This window comes from Denticeps clupeoides, chromosome 13 (assembly GCF_900700375.1).
Source record: "Denticeps clupeoides chromosome 13, fDenClu1.1, whole genome shotgun sequence".
In the NCBI taxonomy this organism is placed as follows: domain Eukaryota; kingdom Metazoa; phylum Chordata; class Actinopteri; order Clupeiformes; family Denticipitidae; genus Denticeps; species Denticeps clupeoides.
Window position 1 is genome coordinate 17,296,472 of NC_041719.1, and position 20,023 is coordinate 17,316,494.

The following is a 20,023-nucleotide window of genomic DNA, read 5'->3' on the forward strand; positions in this document are numbered from 1 at the left end:
AAATTACAAGCATAAGAATAAAACGAGGTAAGCGTCGCTTTACTTGACTTTAGTGGAGTTGCTGTTCGTGTTCAAAGAAACGCTCTCAACTCAGTGAAACGTTTTAGTCGTGCGGGGACACGCATGTCGGAAAAACACGGACCCTTATTTTGACACAGCGCACAATGTCGCCTTGTCTACGGCAAAGCCTTTATTTTGACGCGGCGGCCTGCGGTGGGCGTGGCCAGTGCTTGAAAAGTTCGCTGCGCAGCCCGCCGCCCTTTGTGTGGTCTGCAGCGCCGGGGCGATGAAGCGACGGCTGCAGAAGAAGTACGTCGTCCTGATCCTCGGCTACTCCGTGCTGCTGCTCCTAATCCCGTACGTGCTGGACTACAGAAGCGGCTCGGCGCCGGTGAAGCATGGGGCGCGGCAGCAGAAGTGCCCGGACCTGGAGGGCACCATGGCGCTGTGGAATAACGGCGCCAGGTCGGAGAACGCCAGCGACCCGGCGGCGGCCGCGGCGGAGGACGCCGACAGGAGCCGCTCCAAGACGCACATCTACCTGCACGCCACGTGGCGGACGGGCTCGTCCTTCCTCGGCGAGCTGTTCAACCAGCACCCCGACGTGTTCTACCTGTACGAGCCCATGTGGAACATGTGGCAGGCGCTCTACCCCGGCGACGCGGGCAGCCTGCAGGGGGCCGTGCGGGACATGATGAACTCCCTGTTCCGCTGCGACTTCTCCGTCCTGCGCCTGTACGCCGGCTCGGCCAACATCAGCACGTCCTTCATCTTCGGCTGGAAGACCAACAAGGTGATCTGCTCCGAGCCCGTGTGCGACGCGTACAAGCGCCACGAGGTGGGCCTGGTCCAGGGCGAGGTGTGCGCCAAGTGCCCGGCCCGGGACCTCCGGGAGCTGGAGCGGGAGTGCAGGAAGTACCCGGTGGTGGTGATCAAGGACGTGCGCGTTCTGGACATGGCCGTGCTGGTGCCCCTCATGCGCGACCCGGCCCTCAACCTGCAGGTCGTGCAGCTGTTCCGCGACCCGCGGGCGGTGCACAACTCGCGGCTCAAGTCCAAGCTGGCGCTGGTGAAGGAGAGCATCCAGGTGCTGCGGAGCAAGAAGCAGAGCGACAAGTACAAGCGGCTCCTGGTGCCCAGCGGCCGCGTCAACCGCGCCGAGAGCTACGTGTCCAGCGCCATGGAGCTCATCTGCGACAACTGGCTGAGCGACATGCTGCTGGTGCTGAACGCGCCCGCCTGGGTGAAGAGGAGCTACCTGCGCCTGCGCTACGAGGACCTGGTGCTGCGGCCCGTGGAGGAGCTCCGCCGGCTCTACCGCTTCTCCAACCTCACCAGCTCGCCGGCGCTGGAGAGCTTCGTGGTGAACATGACGCGCGGCCACGGCTACTCGTCCGACAAGCCCTTCCTCATCTCCTCCCGCGACGCCCGGGAGGCCATCTTCGCGTGGCGGGAGCGGCTGAGCGTGGAGCAGGTGGGCCAGGTGGAGGCCTACTGCAGCGAGGTCATGCGCCACCTGGGCTACCAGAGGAGGAACGCGGACGGGACGTAGGCGGCGCCGGGCCCTGCCAGCCTCAGGTGGGTCGCACCCCCCACGCTGCTCACCAAGGGTGATGGTTCAAAGCACTAGTGATTCCAAAGGGCGCGTTACATGCATGCTACTTGATCAATGAAAACCGTAAAAAAGCTTGCTTTAATATCTTTAAATTAAACAGTTAAGCATCCAGTCCTGCAAATATTCATAAAGAGGTTCAGCATAACGCCCCGAGACAGAAACTTGTGAGGCTTCTGGACACTTTCCCCAACATAACTGGTCCCCAGTGTGTGTTATGTCAAACAGTTGAAAGATGACTGTAGATGAGCTCGAGAGTACTGACAATACAACAGTATTTATATTATATTTTACAGCTGCTCCGCATGGGCACCTATATTGTCTAGACATTTTTAATTAAGAATTAAAAAAAAAAATATATCAGGCAAAAATAGATGTATTTTAAAGTAAGGACTGGAATAAGTAGACTTAAGTGAGTGGCAGAAACAGATTTTGTCAAAATGAATTCAAACTCCAGGTCCGACTTTCCATAATGTATTTGTGTGTATGGGACTTTCTTTTAAATCCCTTTGTGTGGGATGTTTATTGGATCTCCTTAAGCACATTAACCCAGCAAATCTCAGATTTATTAATAACAATGATTGACAAAGTGAATATTATAACAGGGCCAGACAGCTGCACCCTTTGCAAACACTGTGACGTTTGTGTCCCTGCTTCGGGTTGGAACCATGTCGAGTGATGTATGAGGAGTTTGCATGTTTCTCCCAGCACCGATGTGGGCTTCCTCTGGACTATCCGATTACCTCCCGCAGTCAACATACGCAAAGGGTGAATAGTAATACGCCGCAGAGCGTGCATCCACCCTGTGATGATCACCGCAACTCTACATATCTTCACTTTTATACTTCACATCACACTTTTTCCGTGTGTGTGAGTTCATCTGCGTAGTTGCACCATTATAAACGACCTTATTTGGCAAAGCTTGTTGGATCTGGTCAATCCAGTGGTTATTTCTGTTCAAATCATAAGCAAACAGATTTTCACATTTGGAGTTAAGCCTTTAAACCCCAGCAGACCATTAACTAATTAGTAGAGTGTTGTGACGTTAATATGGTCATAAGGTATGTGGAATATGATAGGAGTGAAGGAAGAGTTTTTTTACACAGATTCAGTCATTTTAACATTGAAATTCATATTAGAAAATGGAGAAGTGTACATGTGTAAAATATATATTTCACACACACACACACACACACAATCAAAAATGTCTTCATTCATTTAGCTTGTTAGGGTTGTGAAAGTTTTAGGATCTTCAGAATTTTCCAGCACCGAACCTTCATGCAGAAGATGAGCTGATTGGCTGCTCTGCAGCGTATGGCAGCTCTGTACTAAAGCCAAGGCCGAATGGCACTGCGAGTTGCAAGTAATCAGTCCATCAAACAAAGCAAAGAGGAATTGTTCTGCATTGTGAATCCGTACTGTTTGTACCATTGAAGATGTATCCTGGTTACGATGTGGTTTTTGAAGTGTGTGTGTGTGTGATATATACCAGTTTTCAGAAACCTTGCAACAGCATTTATCCAGATTTAAAACAATCAGCAGCGGTACGCTGTCTGGAGCAGTTCCTGGGTTTCCCAGCATGCACAGCGGAACGTACTGCGCGCAGAAACTAGTTTCATGCATGTGGGAATATGGATCCTCGTACGCATCGTACGGATAAGATAAGCCTTCGTAACTGGGATTCTCGAGCGCATGCTAACAATATTTCTGGCCTTCACATGTGTGTGTCCTGTAGTTTTCTTCAACCAGCTCGTGGCTTTAGGGCGCGACGTACAAGGGCGAATATTGGGGCGCTGTTGGCCAGGGAGCGACGTGGGTGCCTGTGATGTGGGACTCATTGTCTGAACGCTGGCACCATCAGGCCCGTCTCGGACCGGGTTGGCAGGCGTCCCCGCCCCCTGCTGCTGGGCTCCACGGGAACAGGGGAGGGTATTGTGAGTGTGTGTCCACACAAGGACACCAGACCTTGATAGACTGCCAGGACCTGGCTGAATGCGGCCTGTTGTTTTGCCCCCAGGCCACAGCTGGGTGGGAGGTGGCCCTGCCACTCGTATCAGTTTTCCCTGACTCCTGTCCTCTTTCTATTTTCCTAGGAGTCGTGACATACAGGAGAGTTGGGGGGTGGGAGAACAATGGCTGACCGACGCGGTTTGGCCGTCTCCCGTCAGCCCGACCTCCACACCCTCGAAGAAGAAGAGTGACTGGATTCTCATGGCCAGTGTGAGAGAGAAGACCCAGAAGAAGGAAACGTGGGGGAGACAATATGCAGAGGACAAAGAGAGAGAGATCGTGCCTAGAAAGAACTCGGCCTAAACAGAGGGAACAAAGAGACAAAGACGCGCAGAGTGACAAAGGACAGACCCAAAGACGGGAGAGATCAGTCTGGTCTACGCAGTTTCATCAACACTAATCCCTCTCCAATCCCCCAGCAGCATGTAATCTGCCCAGAGTGGCCACGCCCACCGCCCCACCCGAGCACTACCTCGCTGCGTGTTGCCGCCCCAGACCCCCGCGCTTTATGAGGGCCGTTGCGGCGAGGAGCGCGTCTTCGAGCCAGCGGCTGGCCCATGAGGACCCTCGCACTGGTGTGAAATTTCCTCGTCGCCCACGGCAATGCGCGAGGGACTCTGGTGCTTTCGCATTTACAGAGAACTGTTGTTTCGTGATATTATCTAAAAAGAAAACCATTTCTTGATGTTTAATGTTAACACTTTTAGTTTTCTTTCTAACGTATGGAAACGGGTGTCCTTGTAGAACTGACATTCTAAAATATGTGTTTACAGCTAACCAAAGAGGGGAAAAGAACACCAATCACAAGTGAAATTATTCACAGATAAATTTATTTCCCTGCCAATGTTTAGTATTTGTGTAAACAGGCCTTTTCGTCTTGGAGAGAACATCCTAAATATTCTGAAATGATGTTTACTGTCAGTTTATTAGATGAATGTGAGTTCATACATTTCATTATGAATGAGGTCCATTGAGGCCAAGCACCATCACTGCACCCAGTGTTTGTATGTGGGTTTTACCAGAAAGAAATTCCAACTAACCTATTGAAAAATGTCACATGGACGGAAAACCCGCTCAGATGTCCTGGACACTTGTTCTCAATTCTCCGTGCATCAATAGGTCATGCACGTTTACAGTGTTAAATTTAACGCCGCCTCTATTTATTTATATAATATCACAGAGAGAATAACCTCAAATCAATTAAGCCTTCTGTGAAAGCTGCAATGGAAGGATGAACCTGTATGAAATTGTAATAAAATGTACATTTTTACATTTGAGCGCTGTAGTGTACAAGTCACTCCCTGTGTGTCCCTTTCACTTTTGTGAGAAATCAGTGTGTTTAAACCTTGGTCTAAATGCACACACACACACACACACACACACACACACACACACACCCCCCCCTTAACTTTCCCCTATTTGGTAGTCAAATGAAGTGAATAAAATGCAAAGAGGAAGACTACGTTCTGCGGTTGGTTGATAATCTTTTATTACTGAATGCCATAGAAAACAAAAGCAAATCCTTAATATTGGGCATTGGCTTGAGAGGATATATTGTATTTAAAACACATACCACAGATCAGACACGTCAGACCGGTTTTCAGGCTAAATGCATTATCTCTACCAGACGGACTATAACTGGGAAGCATTACAGTGCAGGTTTCCTCTACTGTTTAAATGGATTCCTCCTGTACATATTTAACCAACAGATACATCAGATACATGCAGGGTGGCGAGGAGTGGATTGCTACTGGAGCCAGGTGGACAGAACCCATGACAGTATTTACATTTCCACTCGAGCAGCGTTTGGCGACACAAAGCACGGATGTGGATGAGTCGGTCTGCACAATATGCAAAGCCGCACGGGCAGAGGGTTTGGTCCACAGCTATCGCTTCACATGTCGCGGTGAGCTTCGGGCGGTGCTCGGGTCCTGCCGGAGAACCACGGTCTATTATGAAATAATTAGCAGCCAAAACCACCTCTTATTCGTCATAAACCCCCAGCTGTGCAGCCAGAGACGAGGAGGAGGAGTAACACAGTCGTGAAGCACAGCGAGCGACGCACAGTCACACCACCCCAGCTTCTAAACGCCAGGCTGAGGCTTCACATTCACAGTCAGTCAGTCAGTCCGCGGCTCGCAGGGGTCGAGAATACGTAAACCACCGGTTCCCATTACCGCGGAGAAGCACGTGTCTGAGGTCATACCTTCATTAGCAGGGCTCCAGCCTGAAGATGTACACAGCGTTCCAAGACGCAAGCTTCTTCAGGATCACAAAGCAGGAAAGCGCACACACACACACACACACACACACACACACACACACACACACACACACACACACACATATATATATATATATATAGCGGTAACAAAGGGTTGGTGCAATGGGCACCAGGTTCACACTAAGGGGATTTGTCCAGTTCCACGACTATCGCTGTGTCACCAGCAGATGGGATTAACACACTACTGGCCCTCAGGTCTGCTGCCGGAGAGAGAGCCAATCCGAGCACTTCTCAACACGGCCCCAGAAATTATTTTACGGTTGCTGGAGGAAAGCCGATGAGTTCCTCTTCCCCCCTTCCACGGGGAAGAGGAACACGCATTTATTTATTTATTTAATTCAGTCTCTGGACTGAAGCACACAACAATTAGAAAGTCTACAGAGATCAAGTCTAAAATGAACTTTTCAGGTGAAACCAGGGAGAAGCACAGAAAAAAAAATGGTTGTGAGATGCTGAGCGGCTACATCCGAGTCGTTTTTTGCGAAGTTAGGAACAGTGACATGTTACTGTGTCAAAGAGCACTTTGTTCCCTGGAAACCATGTCTTGCGGCCATAACTGTTGATCACACGAGAAACAGCCTAGGGGCTGGAGCTACAGAGTGGATACAGGATCTTCAGGCAGATCACATTTCGCTTGACAAAGGGGAAAAAAAAAAAAAAAAAGCCCATCGGTCAGCCCCGGGGATGACTGAGGACACACATGGTGTGCTGCTCTGAGATAAAGAAAAATCGTTGTGAACAGGCTCCTTATGAGAAGCGCTGCAATGACGATGCGTGCTGATCAACACAACTTCACGTTCAGACACCGAGGCTGAACGGCAAGCCTGCACTCTGCACTTCCAGTTTTCGGATGGGACCTCTAGCGGGTGACAGGGCTGCACAATAAAACAGAATACCCGGACTGGAAGCCATTTTTGAAACGGGATTGCGTGAACTACAAGCGCATGAAGCGAAGGGGCAGCAGAGAGTTGTTGGGAGACTAAAGCTCTGTTTTACAGCTGGACTGTGAAGGAGGAATGGGGGGCCGAAGAGTGCTGCAAGTGTGTTAAATCAGCCCTTCGGGCCTCATGCCAGCACATTGCATGGGGTTGAGCAACAGTTAGGCTCTGGCCAAATGAAATATGAGAAAGAAGAAAAATAATAAAAACTGGACCCAGACCCCCACCTTTCAGGCACGGACTCAACCACATGCATGAAGACAGCGCTCAACATCCTCATCCAGTAAAAATCCCCGTCAGAAATACCGCATCACCAGATCTTCTCTCCCAGGGGTCAGGACCACCTCCCATCCAGCAGAGCCACCTTGGCAAAGAGCCCCTGAAGAAAAGTTCACCCTCACCATCCCTTTACAAGAGCTGTCCTTTGTTCTCATGTCCCCATTCTGTACCACGTCTGGTGGGGGAGGATGTATGTTGGGGGGGTGGGTGAAGCGACGTAGAGGGGGGGCTGGTCTTCTGTGTGGTCGGTCGGGTGAGAGGGGCTCGGGCGTTTTACTCAATGGGGAAGACGAGGCGCGTTCCTCGACTGAGCACCTCCTGTTCATGAGAGTCCAGGTCACGTTCCAGCGCTTCGTCTGTCGTGCTGCGCTTTCCATTCAGGCCCCAACGAGGGCCGCCCATAGCCCCGCCATCGGACCCCGCCCCATTAGCAGTGATGGCGGTGTCGCCGTAGGTGAGTGTCAGGTCGCCGTCGTTCAGGATGAGGTCAGAGTCGTTGTCCCGAATCTGGTCGTGATTCTGCAGACACACACACACACACACACACACAAAAAACACACAGCCACAACCCGACATGAGGGCAGAGAAGCAGGAAGCCAGGGAAGACACACACACACACACACACACACACAGTCATACATAAAACATGGTTATCAAGACATACACATTTCACAAGCATAGCACAGAGGTTTATGAAAGACACTTATGGACAAAAAGCATAAAAAAAAAAAATAAAAAAAAGTTACTCAGTCCCTGTTCTATAAAAATCTGAGCCTAAAATTCAGTGACTGACAGGCACACAAATAGTAAAACATACAGTCTCGTCACACACAGCAGTGGGTAAGACACTCTCCTATGAACCAAAAATGCCACAAAGTCGCAGGATCAATCCCACTTACTACCATTGTGTCACTGAGCAAGACACTGTCTCCGGGGTGGGGGTGGGGGGGTGGGGGGACTGTCCCTGTAACTACTGATCGTAAATTGTAAATGAATGCTATAAATGTAAACTTGCGCACACACACACACACACGAAGACCTACAGTACTAACATAGGTATTGTGAATATGTAACAATACTGTGTGTGTGTTTAAATATAAAGTTGCACAGATGCATGGGAAGATGCACGCCTAATTTATTCTTACTGGACAAATATAATAGTGTAGTGTGTCTGTGTGTGATGCCTTGTGAGGACCGCTTTGGTGTGTGTGTGTGTGTGGGTTTGTCTCATGTAATATATATAATCAGTCACACACACAAAAGCGGTCCTCTCAGATACACAAGCATATACACAACCATTCATAAAAACAGACACTGTGTACATTAGGAGGAGTGTTGAAATTAATGTTATAATTAATGCACCGCGGTGCAGATTTTGACAATTCTGCATTGATGCAGTGCAGAGCATAATCGATTACATAATGACTATGTTCTCTCTGCCACATTCAAACATGCACACGAAGCCGATCTTATCAGTCTCTGAGTGTCCAGAGATCTATAACACTACATTCTCTTACCGGGAGTCTAGAAAACCATGCTTATTATTTCGCTGAGACAGGCGGCGAGCGCAGCGCGTGCCAGGTTCGGTCTGAGCTCCAGTGAGCTTTTGTCCGAGCTCACCTGACGCCACGGACGTGTGAACCGGTCATTTTTCTGATGTTTGTGGCATCAGGTGAGTGCGGACTGAATGCAGTCTGTTTTTCCGCTCATTGTAGCTAATCAAAGCATCCACACGGATGTACGAGACCTTAACTCTTATATTTGAAAAAATCATGTGACAAATGTAAAAAATGTATGGGCTTCATCGTGATTCATTGATATCGAGGCATTGATAATCATAATCGAATCATGAGACCAGTGAAGGTTTATACCTCTAGTGTACATAATTGAAGAATTCCAGATCTCTCTGATTCATACACACAGCCACTCACATTCACCAACAGAAGCCATCGGCAAGGCCATTGTTCTCATTATGTGCACACTATTACATACCACAATAAAAGAAGGAGATTCTTTACAGTTGTGACCAGAATCTGTGTGTCATGCAAGACGGAAGTGAATGACGCTATGGGGATTACGCTTTAATGAAACAGATCAAACGTAGTAATCACTGTTACATAACGCAGCCGGGCATATAGCTGCAGCTTAAAGCCAGAGGATGAGAGAGGCTGGTTGGAAACTAAATTATAAAACGTTTTAATGCCAATGAGTCTTAATGCCAAGCACCTAGCATTTTAATATTAGGCTAGATATAAGTATATTATGTTATAAAATTGCTGGTGATTAATTATACCACACACACACAGAAGCAAAAAGGAAAGTGGTACATACAGTTCCACTATTCTCTTGCATACTATTATGCATTATCCAGCGGGGTCCATTAATAGTTTTTTTTTTTTTTTTTTTTTTCCCATTGTGGCTTCTTTACTATTTAGTCGTTTATTATATCTTGATAGATATATGTGTACTTATACTTCGTCCATTTCATTCCACTTTTTTATTTTTATTTATGGTTCTTCATCTAAGCCACCTCAGCCCTCTACCCACTCCAGGCAGTCTGTTATTCACTGAGAATGGAATGGAGAAAGATTCTTTTAGATCCCAACTTCAACATACACACAGCCATTTAGAATGGAAAAAAAATAGTATGGGCACGTGTTAGTGCAAATGCCTGGGGCTCGGGTCAGAGTACAATCATCAGTGCCGACCCCGAACACATCACCAGCCAAATGAAAGAATAAAAAGTGCCCTGCTACTTTCAAAATGCTCTTGAGCAAAAAAAAAAAAAATTTTGTCCTCCTTTTGTCATTTTGGTGTATTTGTTTGTATTGATGTTTCCCTCTTTTGAATTCTTGCTTATGGTGGGATTGGGAAAGGGGACTTATATTGTTACCTTTGTTAATGCAAATTCTTTATTGTTTGGACATTTTTTATAAATCATAAATAATAACTGGAGGTGGGGGTGGCTACAACTGGACAGAACAGGTGACTGAAATTATTTTTAGTTAATTTAAAGTATATATTGAACAGCATAAAACATTATCAGTGTAGAGATCAGTGTATTAAAAGATTCTTGAATTTAGGGGTAATCCTGGGGTCTTCAGAAAAACGATGATGAGTAAGTGTGAGTCACATGACGCACGAAAGGCCCTGCAAAAATGGAGCAGACAAGAATGGGACGGAGTGAAGACGTTAGGTGTAATGAGGCAGCTCTTTGTGTAAAAGAAGGCGATGCAGTAACCACTGCAGGATCAGTGTTGTCTTGCAGGACATTCAGCGCATTGTGACCAGACTGGACAATGGCCGATTGTGGGTTGTTCATGGAATCAAGCCGGCCATCTCAGGATCAGTGCGGTGATTAATAGGGGATCTTGCCAAAGTAAATCTGAGGGTGACCGGGTGAGTGAATGCAAGTGTTCTCCCGCGGTGGAGTGCTGGAACAGAATGGCTTTCAGAGCACCGATCCCTGGCAAGGATCTCTGAATGGCTCTATTATCCCAAAGTCCAGAGCTGAAAGGTTGAAAAGCGGTGGTGATTTTGTACATTTTCTATAGTTATGAAAACCACTGGGAAACCACAAAATTGAAAAGAATAGAACATGGGAATATGATATATCTAGTTACAAAATCATGCCACGTCCAAAGCGTTTCTGTAGATCGGAAATACATCTTTTAATGTTGTGTGCAGTTTGTCAAACCCTACACATAATATTTAGCATGTTTTTTTTATCTGATCAAAAACATTTCCAACACTGCTTTACAAAATAACAATTCAAGTGCACATTTTCTGAAATATGATTCTGTCTGTACATTATTGGTCATAATTTCTTCCAAGAATAATCCTTCTAATCCTTTAACCCACATGAGCTGTTATATTGTTTGGGAACACTTGAGGTCAGGTATCATTCTTGCATTTCTAATAACATTTAGTCTTGTAGTATATGACAACTTAGGCAGGTTCTAGAACTGAATTTAATGGCAATAAAGATGATATTTCAGCCATGCGGTTGTTAAAATCTGAAGCCCTGGTTAAGGCTGTGTTCTCTAATTACTTAAATTTGGACGTCAGTGGGCCTTTTCACATCCATGGTCCACAGGAGCAGCTTACATTTCATTTATAAAAGCAGCACTGAGATAAATTCCTTAGTCACTGAGGTCGTGAATAAAGAATGACGGCCTCCGTTTCACTTTGGGCCGAACTGGTGGTGTGTTCAGGGAATGTATGAGGTGGTGCAGTCATGTGCAGAAAGCGGGTGGAGCAAATTCACTAATCCAGCCTATTCTGTGCAATAGAGCTAACACAATACAACACAACACAATAGACACAGACACACACACCATAGTAAGACGACAAAATGACAAACTGAGAGGCATGGTTTACTTCTGTAAATTAGTCATCTTTGTGTGTGCGTGGGCAAGCAGTGACATCAGAGGTGTACACATATATAAATAAAAGCGCTATTGTTAGACTTTGTGTGAGCAGCTTTGTGCATTACTGGTATTTGGGTGTGGGTGTGTGTGTGAACGTGTTACCTACCTCATAAGCCTGGGGACTTGTAAGACATCGTGCTAGAGGTCCACAGCAGGCCGGCAGGGTGGTGGTGAGAGGTGGACCACTGTGAGTCAAGATGGGCTTCAGATAGCTAAACTAAAGTCAAGGAAACTCAAAAGGGGAAAGCTTTAATATCACAGTATTATTATAGAATTATTTGAAATAATTTAGAATCATTTCATTTTACTTGTCCATTAAATTGATAAAAACTCCAGTCCAGACACTGATTCTGGAAAGCTGGAAACTCTGGTACTTGGAAATGCCAGTTAATGAATGTAAAAAGGAATGCAGAGAGGGCCAATTATCAGCAACAATTAAACCAATTAGCTCCAATGGAGGATGTGTTCATTAATGCATGTCACTTTAAAAGGTTAATAGATTTTTTTTTAAATTATAAAGGCCATAAAAATTTCCTCAAACCTGACAGTCTGGGCAGGGAAAGGAAAAAAAAAAACTATAAAAACATATAATAAAGGCTTCAAGTAATCCTGAATGCCACATAAAACCGTATCAGCCTACAGTGCCTAAAATTGCTTCGGCAGAGAAGGCCTGTTGTTTATTGGCCTGCTCATGCAGCGATTAAAGCACGCGCCTATAAATAGAGCTGCTAAAATGGAGTTTCCTATGTCCCCCTTCACTTCTCTGTTCCCAGAAGACTCATTTCCTAGTGCTGTGGTCATGGATTATCATGCTCCAAAGTTTTCATAAAACAAAGAGGTCATCATTCCTAACGGCATCCATTATCTCATTGTGTGTGAAAACGAGAAATTGTAATATCTGTATGTGTTGCAGGGGCATGATTAGAACAGGCCCTAATGATGTATAAAAAGAGTCCGTCTGCCTGTGTAACAAGGGTAAGACAAAATCCCACCAGGGGAGATGTAGTGCTGAGGAATGCGGCCCAGCAGCACCTAGGTCCTTGTTCCAGTAGAGTTCTATCCGCAGTCTTGCAGTAAGACTAATAAAAAGCAGCATTCATTGGAAGGGCATGTTATGCTAGCCTACAAACAACTAGTTACTTTTTAAATACAAGGAAAATCTTTGAAGCATGAAAACTTCTCAGATTCACGGAAAAACCCCTCTCACCCCATGCATTCCTCAATGATGGGCCATCAGACAGGGTTCTTACACATTTTTACAATCTAGATTACTTGACTTTTCAAGTAATCTAGGGCCAATTTTCATGATGTTCTCTGACATCAGACATTTTCTATGATATTTTTTTTTTTTAAATAATCAAAATATTAACCAAACTTAACCAAAATATTAAAATACATTTATGAGAGCCTTGAAAAGCTTGAAGGACAGTGTTTCTTCCTCCAAGTTTGCGCAGCCTGAGCCAAAGTAAAATGGACTCAATCAGCTGTAATTTACACAACATTTAAAAGGAATATGGAAGCAAAGCACACAGCACCACGTGACGCGGTTGTAGTTGTAAACGTGTTCCACACGCAGTCTTACGGGAACTATGTACTTCATTCTATATTCATGTGTCAATCAGATTTCCGTGGCTTTTCCACAACTTTATATGTTTATTTTGTATTCCACAACTTTTCAAGGCCTGGAAAATTCTAGTTTCAAATTCAATGAGTTTTCCAGGTTTTTAAATGACCTTAAGAACCCTGATCAGAGCACACTTTCTATTTATGGCACAACACCATGTCACTTTGCATAAATCACTTGAACTAATTAATGTTATTTTATTATACCTGACATAGTAATTATTTATTACTTTGTTAGAGTAATTTAGACATAACAATATACAGTAGTAATAGTGAAATGTAATTTCATCTTATTGCGCTGAGCATGTTTTTTAGGACCAAGGTCTCTGCCTTTTAAAGGATACTTGTGATCAAAGGTATACCACAGCCTGAAGAGCCAGGCACTCTCCTGCTTGGTCTTACTCTGGCCCTCTGCCTGAGTCCCGTCCTGAGAAGAGAAAAGGACTCTAATTAGCCCGAACACGCCCTCCCCGGACCAACAGACCTTATCAGCCTGCCTGTGAATTGAGAAGTCAGCGTTTAGAGGAAGCTCCAGCTTACAATACACTCACCATGGAGTTCATGCATTTGTTAAAGTGCATTTCAACAAAAAGGTCAGGAAAATAACAAAATGGAAAAAGCTGAACTACTAAAACAACGTTTCTTGCGTTTGAAGTGATTGAAATAGGAATATATAACCACGTATATAATGAGAGGGGTCTTCGGTCTCTTGAACCAAGGTTGACCCTCAAAACGCTGACAGGAAGTGTGGTTTAGTGGAGCGCAGGCTGGTTACTGGGTTCCATCTCAGCAAACTGCCGTTCCCAGCAGCCGCTTTCACACCATCTGTGAGCCCAATTTGAACCAGCCTCTGACTTCCTTAAGAAAACAAAGTCGCACCACGATTCAAAAGTCATACCCACATGCTGTAAGCTCCATGACATAAATACTCATAAATACTTCTGAGCCACTTCCTGTAGGGAACCACCCCCACACCCGAGCTTTCTAACAGCCTGTGAAAAGCACCACTGAAAAAGCGAGAAAAGGGACAGGAGCAGTTGGCTTCTGGCCACCACCACACCACCAAGACATGCCAGCGGTGACCCACATTCCGACGCGTCGCGGGAGACACAACACAACAATATAATAAACGATAAGACTAACGCGCTTGAGAGGAGGGGGTTTTAAATCAGACCCTGGCTGGACATACCAGTTGAGAGGTGTAACAAGCTCGTAAGTGCTTGATTTCAGCCCGGTTTTTTGAGTTTTGTTTGAAATGCGAGATTTGGCGCTCTGCACACACCCCACAGAGCTGTACAGTGGTCCACTACACATACGGTCCCGGTTAGCCCCAGTCTGTAACTTAATACAGGAACAGGAAAAAGAAAATGCAGATCCTGACCAGCTGAAAGGGGGAAAAATCGACACCTATCATAGCGTCTGGCAACGATCAATAAATCAATTTCACGGCTGTGGCCGTAGAGCAAGGAAATGTATTTATTCAATTCAGTCAAAGGGAAACCAAACGGAGTTGTGTGACCCCAGCAGAGGAAAGATGCAGGAGTTTGATTGGTATTTAAAGTAATTTCTCTCTCTGAATTTCTGAGAAGGTTGAGTCCATGGTTTGGCTGTTCAGCTTTGCTGCATGTTTCGGTTCCACCTTTGACTGCATAGACAGCAACATACAGGAAACAAACACACAAGACCTGACCTTGTGGTCAGAATTGAATGCAAGTGCATGTTTGATGAACGTGGCTTATCTGATCCGATCTGCAGATAGAGCGCTGCACTTTAAAACGTCCCATGCAGGCAAGTACATCCAGGCCAGTAGGGTGGGAATCCAGTTTGTATGGGACAGTAAAGCGTAATCTCACCCCTTGTAGGACCTGGAAGCTGTCTCCACATTGCTGCATGTCCTGGTCGGGGTCCACGCCAACCCTGTGCCAAAACAGAGAACAGGACTAATGAGGGGCTTCATATCGACCAATCAGGCTTCAAGTGGGTGTGTGTGGGTGACACCAGCCGCAGCCCCAGTTCAAGACCACAGACTCACATAAGCAGAAACAAACAGTGACACCTAAAGGAAAAAGTCTTTACAAGTTATTTAGAAGCCGTGTGAAAGTGCTGAATCAGGGGAAAAAAAGCGCCAAGCTTCAAGGGTCACGATAAAGGAGACAGAAAATAAACACAATGTCCTTTACTGCAGTTTATAGTGCTTCTCGGTGCCACCAATCAGAAATGTGTAATATAATCATCCACCCTTCTCTTAAGGCCAGATATTGGGGTGGGGGGGTAGGAAGTCCCGCACCAACAAACAAAGCCAAGAATCCGACTCAGTCCATCTCAGATTTGGCTGACCGACGCCCTACATGACGCAAATGTATTAACTCCAGTCGGGGAGTCATGTTCCAGAGGAGCTACACCCACTGAGCCTCTTTACTTACCGGCAGGGGCCAGAGCTGAACGTTCAGTGGAAACGAGCCACTGGACCTGGATATCTGTTGCCATGTGACCCCCCCCCCTCCAAAAGGTACATTATGTACAAGCTTTTCTGCTTGGATCAACTTGGATCTCCCTGGGTGGGGGCACAAGTAATGGCTTACTACCCTCTTCAGAACATTTTAACCGGCACTCACCGAGAATGTAAATATGTCTGCGGTGATGCAGAGCTAAAAATTATTTTTTTTTTTTTTTTTTTTTTTTTTTAAAATCACAGATTTGCTGCACTGCCACGCACTTCCGACGCCCACATTATAACATGACCAGGGCTTTTTCAGATTGGTTTTCGGGAAATGTAAACCATAGTAAACCGCCCAGAGGTTGTGCTATATGAAGGGTCATGTCACAGTAAAGCTGCAGTTGTTCATTCTTCAGTAAATAGTCAAGTAGTTTTTTTTCCTTATTCTGGAATAACATTACCAAATATACACTACCAGTCAAAAGGTATGTATGATTCATAAATCTGATTCTTCAGTAGTCTTCAGCGTTACCTTCGTGACTGCTTTACACACGACTTCTTGAGTGAATGAAAAGCAGCCAAGAAGTTCAACACAGAAACTCTTTGAGGGAAAAGATCCTCGTTGTCCAAAATCATCTGGTTCAGAGAGACATTTTTTTTTTTTTTACATTTACAGCATTTACCAGACACCCTTATCCAGAGAGACTTACAATCAGTAGTTACAGGGACAGTCCCCACCAGAGACACTCGGGGTTAAGTGTCTTGCTCAGGGACACAATGGTAGTAAGTGGGATTTGAACCTGGGTCTTCTGGTTCATAAGCGAGTGTTACCCACTACTCTACTACCACAGTTTTTGAAACTTTGCTTCATAGTTTTAAAGAGACTGAAATATGAAACACTTAGCTTTGTTTGCAATGTTTTTTGTAGTGAAATGAAACAACGTTTCTCCAAAACCTGGTGCTACATACAACATTTAAACAGAGTTACGTACTGTTATAATGTGCACATCGGACATGGACAAAGCAGGTCACATGAAGAGCAACGCAAGAGTAACATTTAAGGCAAACATGTAGGGAACAAGTGAAATTACTACTGAAGGTGCCAAATATAAAAAAAAGTGCAGATGATATGCTCTAAAAATAGAGGAGCTAGAGTGTGTGTGTGTGTGTGTGTGTGAGTTTAAAGAAGTGTCTGATGGCCTGTGGAATGAAGCTGTCTTGCAGTGAGTCCGAATGCTTCTGTACTTTTTTCAGGATGGCTTAAGGAAGTGGTGGCCTAGTGGGTGAGGAAACGGACCCATAATCAGAAGGTTTCCAGTTCGAATCCTGAACCGCCAAGGTGCCACTGAGCAAAGCACCGTCCCCACACACTGCTCCCCGGGCCCCTGTCATGGCTGCCCACTGCTCACCAAGGGTGATGGTTAAATACAGAGGACACATTTCATTGTGTCACCGTGTGCTGTGCTGTAGTGTTTCACAATGACAATCACTTCACTCTCACTTGAATGTGAGGGGTGTGTAGAGTCCGTCACTCTGCTGGTGGCTTTTTCCGGATGCCTGTTAACTGCTACCAAGTTCACACGTCACGTGACATTCTTCTCAGACAGAAGGAGAGGATAGAACGAGGCCAGAAGTGCTGGGGAAAACAAAAGAGGAGTCCAGGAGGGGGAAGACGCGCCAGGAAAAGAGAGATTAAGAGCGCCAGCATGAGAGGTGATGTGGGTGCTGATGGACAGGAAGTGACAGACTGTGTTACTCTAGATAAGAGGGATTTTTGGCACATTAAGGCTACACACCGATCCCCACCGCAGCACGTCGTGTTGCTCATGTAGATGTCCATGTAGATCTTTAAAAAGGTCCATCACAGTACCAAGGGAGGTAGCCAATAAGCCAAAAAAGGTACTCACTTCTCCATATTTTATTTGTAGTTGTTCTTTGGCTTGGTAGGAAAAAAAAAAAAAAAAAGGGGGGAACAAGGTGCCCAAGATGAGTATCCAACCCACACAGCAGCTCTGAATCATCACTGCAAATAAATTAACACCGCATCTCATTTCAAGCAGATCAGGGCGCGAACTGAAGGGCCGGATAATGGCACTTCCCACGGCCATTTCGGGGGGGGCGGAAGTGAAAGCACGGCAACGAGACATGGTTCTGTTTGCATGATTTTCTGTTCCTGAGCTGCGTATGGCTGTCCGATCTGCGGTCGCTTACCAATCAGAATAAATACTTTTAGTCTCTGTAAAAACATGTGGTTTTGATGTGTCTAATGGCCACATAAATCAAGATTTGTTCATTTTTCCACGTCTCAGCTACTCAGTGGAGTATCGTGTGTGATCATGTACTTATGGTTTTATATGCGGTTAAATTGGCTAAGAATGTAAATTGACTGTAAACTGAGCACACAGATCAGGCAGCCACGACTGTGACAGTAAACCAGTAGAAGCAGCGAGGCCAAAGTGATGTCCCCATCCCCCGAGAGGAGCCCGTCTCCCACCAGCAGCAGGTCACCTGTGGTACTCCCACCGTCTGTCTGTTCCATCCCATTCAGATTCCTCGTTCTGTCCAACACTGCAGGCAGCGCAGAGCAGAGAGCAGCAGGGTCAGCAGACAAGAAACTGTCCCAGTCACTTCCTCTGTGTCCACCGTGACTTATATTAACACTATGGGAGGCGGGACCCCTTCCCCGGCTAGAATTGTTCTTCTCTGTAGTGTGTACATCTTATATACAGCGGGTACTTGCCACAATTCTCTGATCTCTTCTCTCTCCTCATTTGCTCTGACCTGCATTGTGAGCTGTAAGGTCTTATATAGAGAGGGGTGTGGCTTTCTAATCAAGTCCAATCAGTTTAATAAGTACAGCTGAACCATCTCAAGGATAAGAAGAAACGGACCTGAGTTAAATGGCAAAGGGTCTGAATACTTAGGACCATGTGATGTCAGTTTTTCTTTGTTAATAAATAAAAAAAAAATAATTCTGTGTTATTCTGACAATATGGGGTGCTGTGTGTACATTCATGAGGAAAAACAAACTGAAATGATTTAAGCAAATGGCTGCAATATAACAAAGAGTGAAGAATTTAAGGGGGTCTGAATATCTACCCACTGTAGATTCGTACTTGTTTTCTAAATAAACATGTTCAAATGTGTTAAGATTTGTTAAGTAATCCTATTTCATTTCTTTTGTGAAACGCAAACTCCGCCTTACAAAAGAATGAATGACGCCTGTTCCACTTCTGATCTCAGGTTTGTTCTAGGTTGCGTGTATGTGTGTGTGCTGCAGAGTATAAAATTACAGTTATCAAAGACAAGCATAATGCAGTTATGACAGACAATATTCACACGAACAATAACTCCAGCTTCCTGGATGGCAACACACAAAGTAACTCATGACACGTAAAAGGGTGCAGTCTGAAGATTCAGAGATTCCACAGAGAGAAAAGAGAGAGAGAGAGAGAGAGAGAGGGCAATCTCGCTCGGTCTGACACACACACACACACACACACACACACACACACACACACACACACACACACACACACACACACACACACACACACGTCATGTCTGGCAGACAGCAGCATGGAGCTCACAGCTTTCAGAAATATGCTTTCTGATCCACACCTAATCCGCGGGCTAAAATAAACCCTGCCAGCATTAAACAGCACAAAATCACTTTCAGAATAATCATAACGGCCCACACTTCACGGCTGTATTTTGGAGGCCTATCCTGTAAGAATCACAGAATTTACTGTCATCAAGAGCAACAATGCATACTTGGGTGGTGGCCTAGGGGGTTATGAAACGGACCCCAAATTTAGAAGGTTGTCTGTTCGAATCAAATTCGAGGTCCCCTTGAGTAAGGTACACACACTGCTTCCCACTCCTCAGGCGCCTGTCCACCACGGGTATTTCACTTCACTTTCACTCACCGATGTTGATCAGATTATTATTCCCCATCCCTGATTGTAATTTGTGAACAGAGCATGAACACTACAAATAAATACAGTTCTGGAAAACACTGGTATAAGACCATGTATGTGTAAAACATTCATTCAGTATGTGTCTGTTAAATAATAATTCTATTTATAATTATCTGGATGATAAGTAGGTCTGGGAACCACTGAACGAATCATATATCATGTACTTCATTACATTAGAATTGGAATTCAAACAAATGGAACACTTTAAAAAAAATGCTTTTTTTCCCCCAATGAAACGAAGCTCAAATTGAGCTTGTCTGTGTTCCTTTCCACGTCACACAGTGCCACTGTGGAGCGTCTGGTGATGGTGGAATAAACATATCCATAGGAAGAGTTGCACTGCTGGTGGGTTGTAGCAGCACTTATCATTCCAACTGTCCTCAATTGATTTTAGAGTAGGCAGCAGCCAGTGAAAGCCTGCACTGTAGAC

At 45.4% G+C, this 20,023-nt stretch overlaps 2 protein-coding genes across 4 annotated transcripts in view; one reads left to right on the forward strand and one right to left on the reverse strand.

The window, feature by feature from the left end:
• Positions 1–218: 218 nt before the first annotated feature.
• On the forward strand, positions 219–4,899 carry chst7 (carbohydrate (N-acetylglucosamine 6-O) sulfotransferase 7). The gene is made up of 2 exons (XM_029000147.1): positions 219–1,578; positions 3,706–4,899. Exon 1 carries the CDS (start codon positions 287–289, stop codon positions 1,550–1,552), a length of 1,266 nt encoding a protein of 421 aa, XP_028855980.1. The 5' UTR covers positions 219–286; the 3' UTR covers positions 1,553–1,578; positions 3,706–4,899.
• Positions 4,900–5,089: 190 nt separating this feature from the next.
• Positions 5,090–20,023, reverse strand: part of slc9a7 (solute carrier family 9 member 7) — a 33,204-nt gene continuing 18,270 nt past the window's right edge. Inside the window, exons 13-17 of one of the 3 annotated variants that reach the window (XM_029000136.1) lie at positions 18,122–18,181; positions 15,030–15,093; positions 13,521–13,603; positions 11,660–11,765; positions 5,090–7,642 (exon numbers count right to left, since the gene is read on the reverse strand). In XM_029000136.1, the coding sequence (XP_028855969.1) occupies positions 7,397–7,642; positions 11,660–11,765; positions 13,521–13,603; positions 15,030–15,093; positions 18,122–18,181 (559 nt within the window). In that variant the 3' untranslated portion in view covers positions 5,090–7,396. Of the gene's footprint in view, positions 7,643–9,477; positions 11,418–11,659; positions 11,766–13,520; positions 13,604–15,029; positions 15,094–18,121; positions 18,182–20,023 lie in introns of those variants that run through there. The other 2 variants (XM_029000138.1, XM_029000137.1) reach the window with 2 other exon arrangements.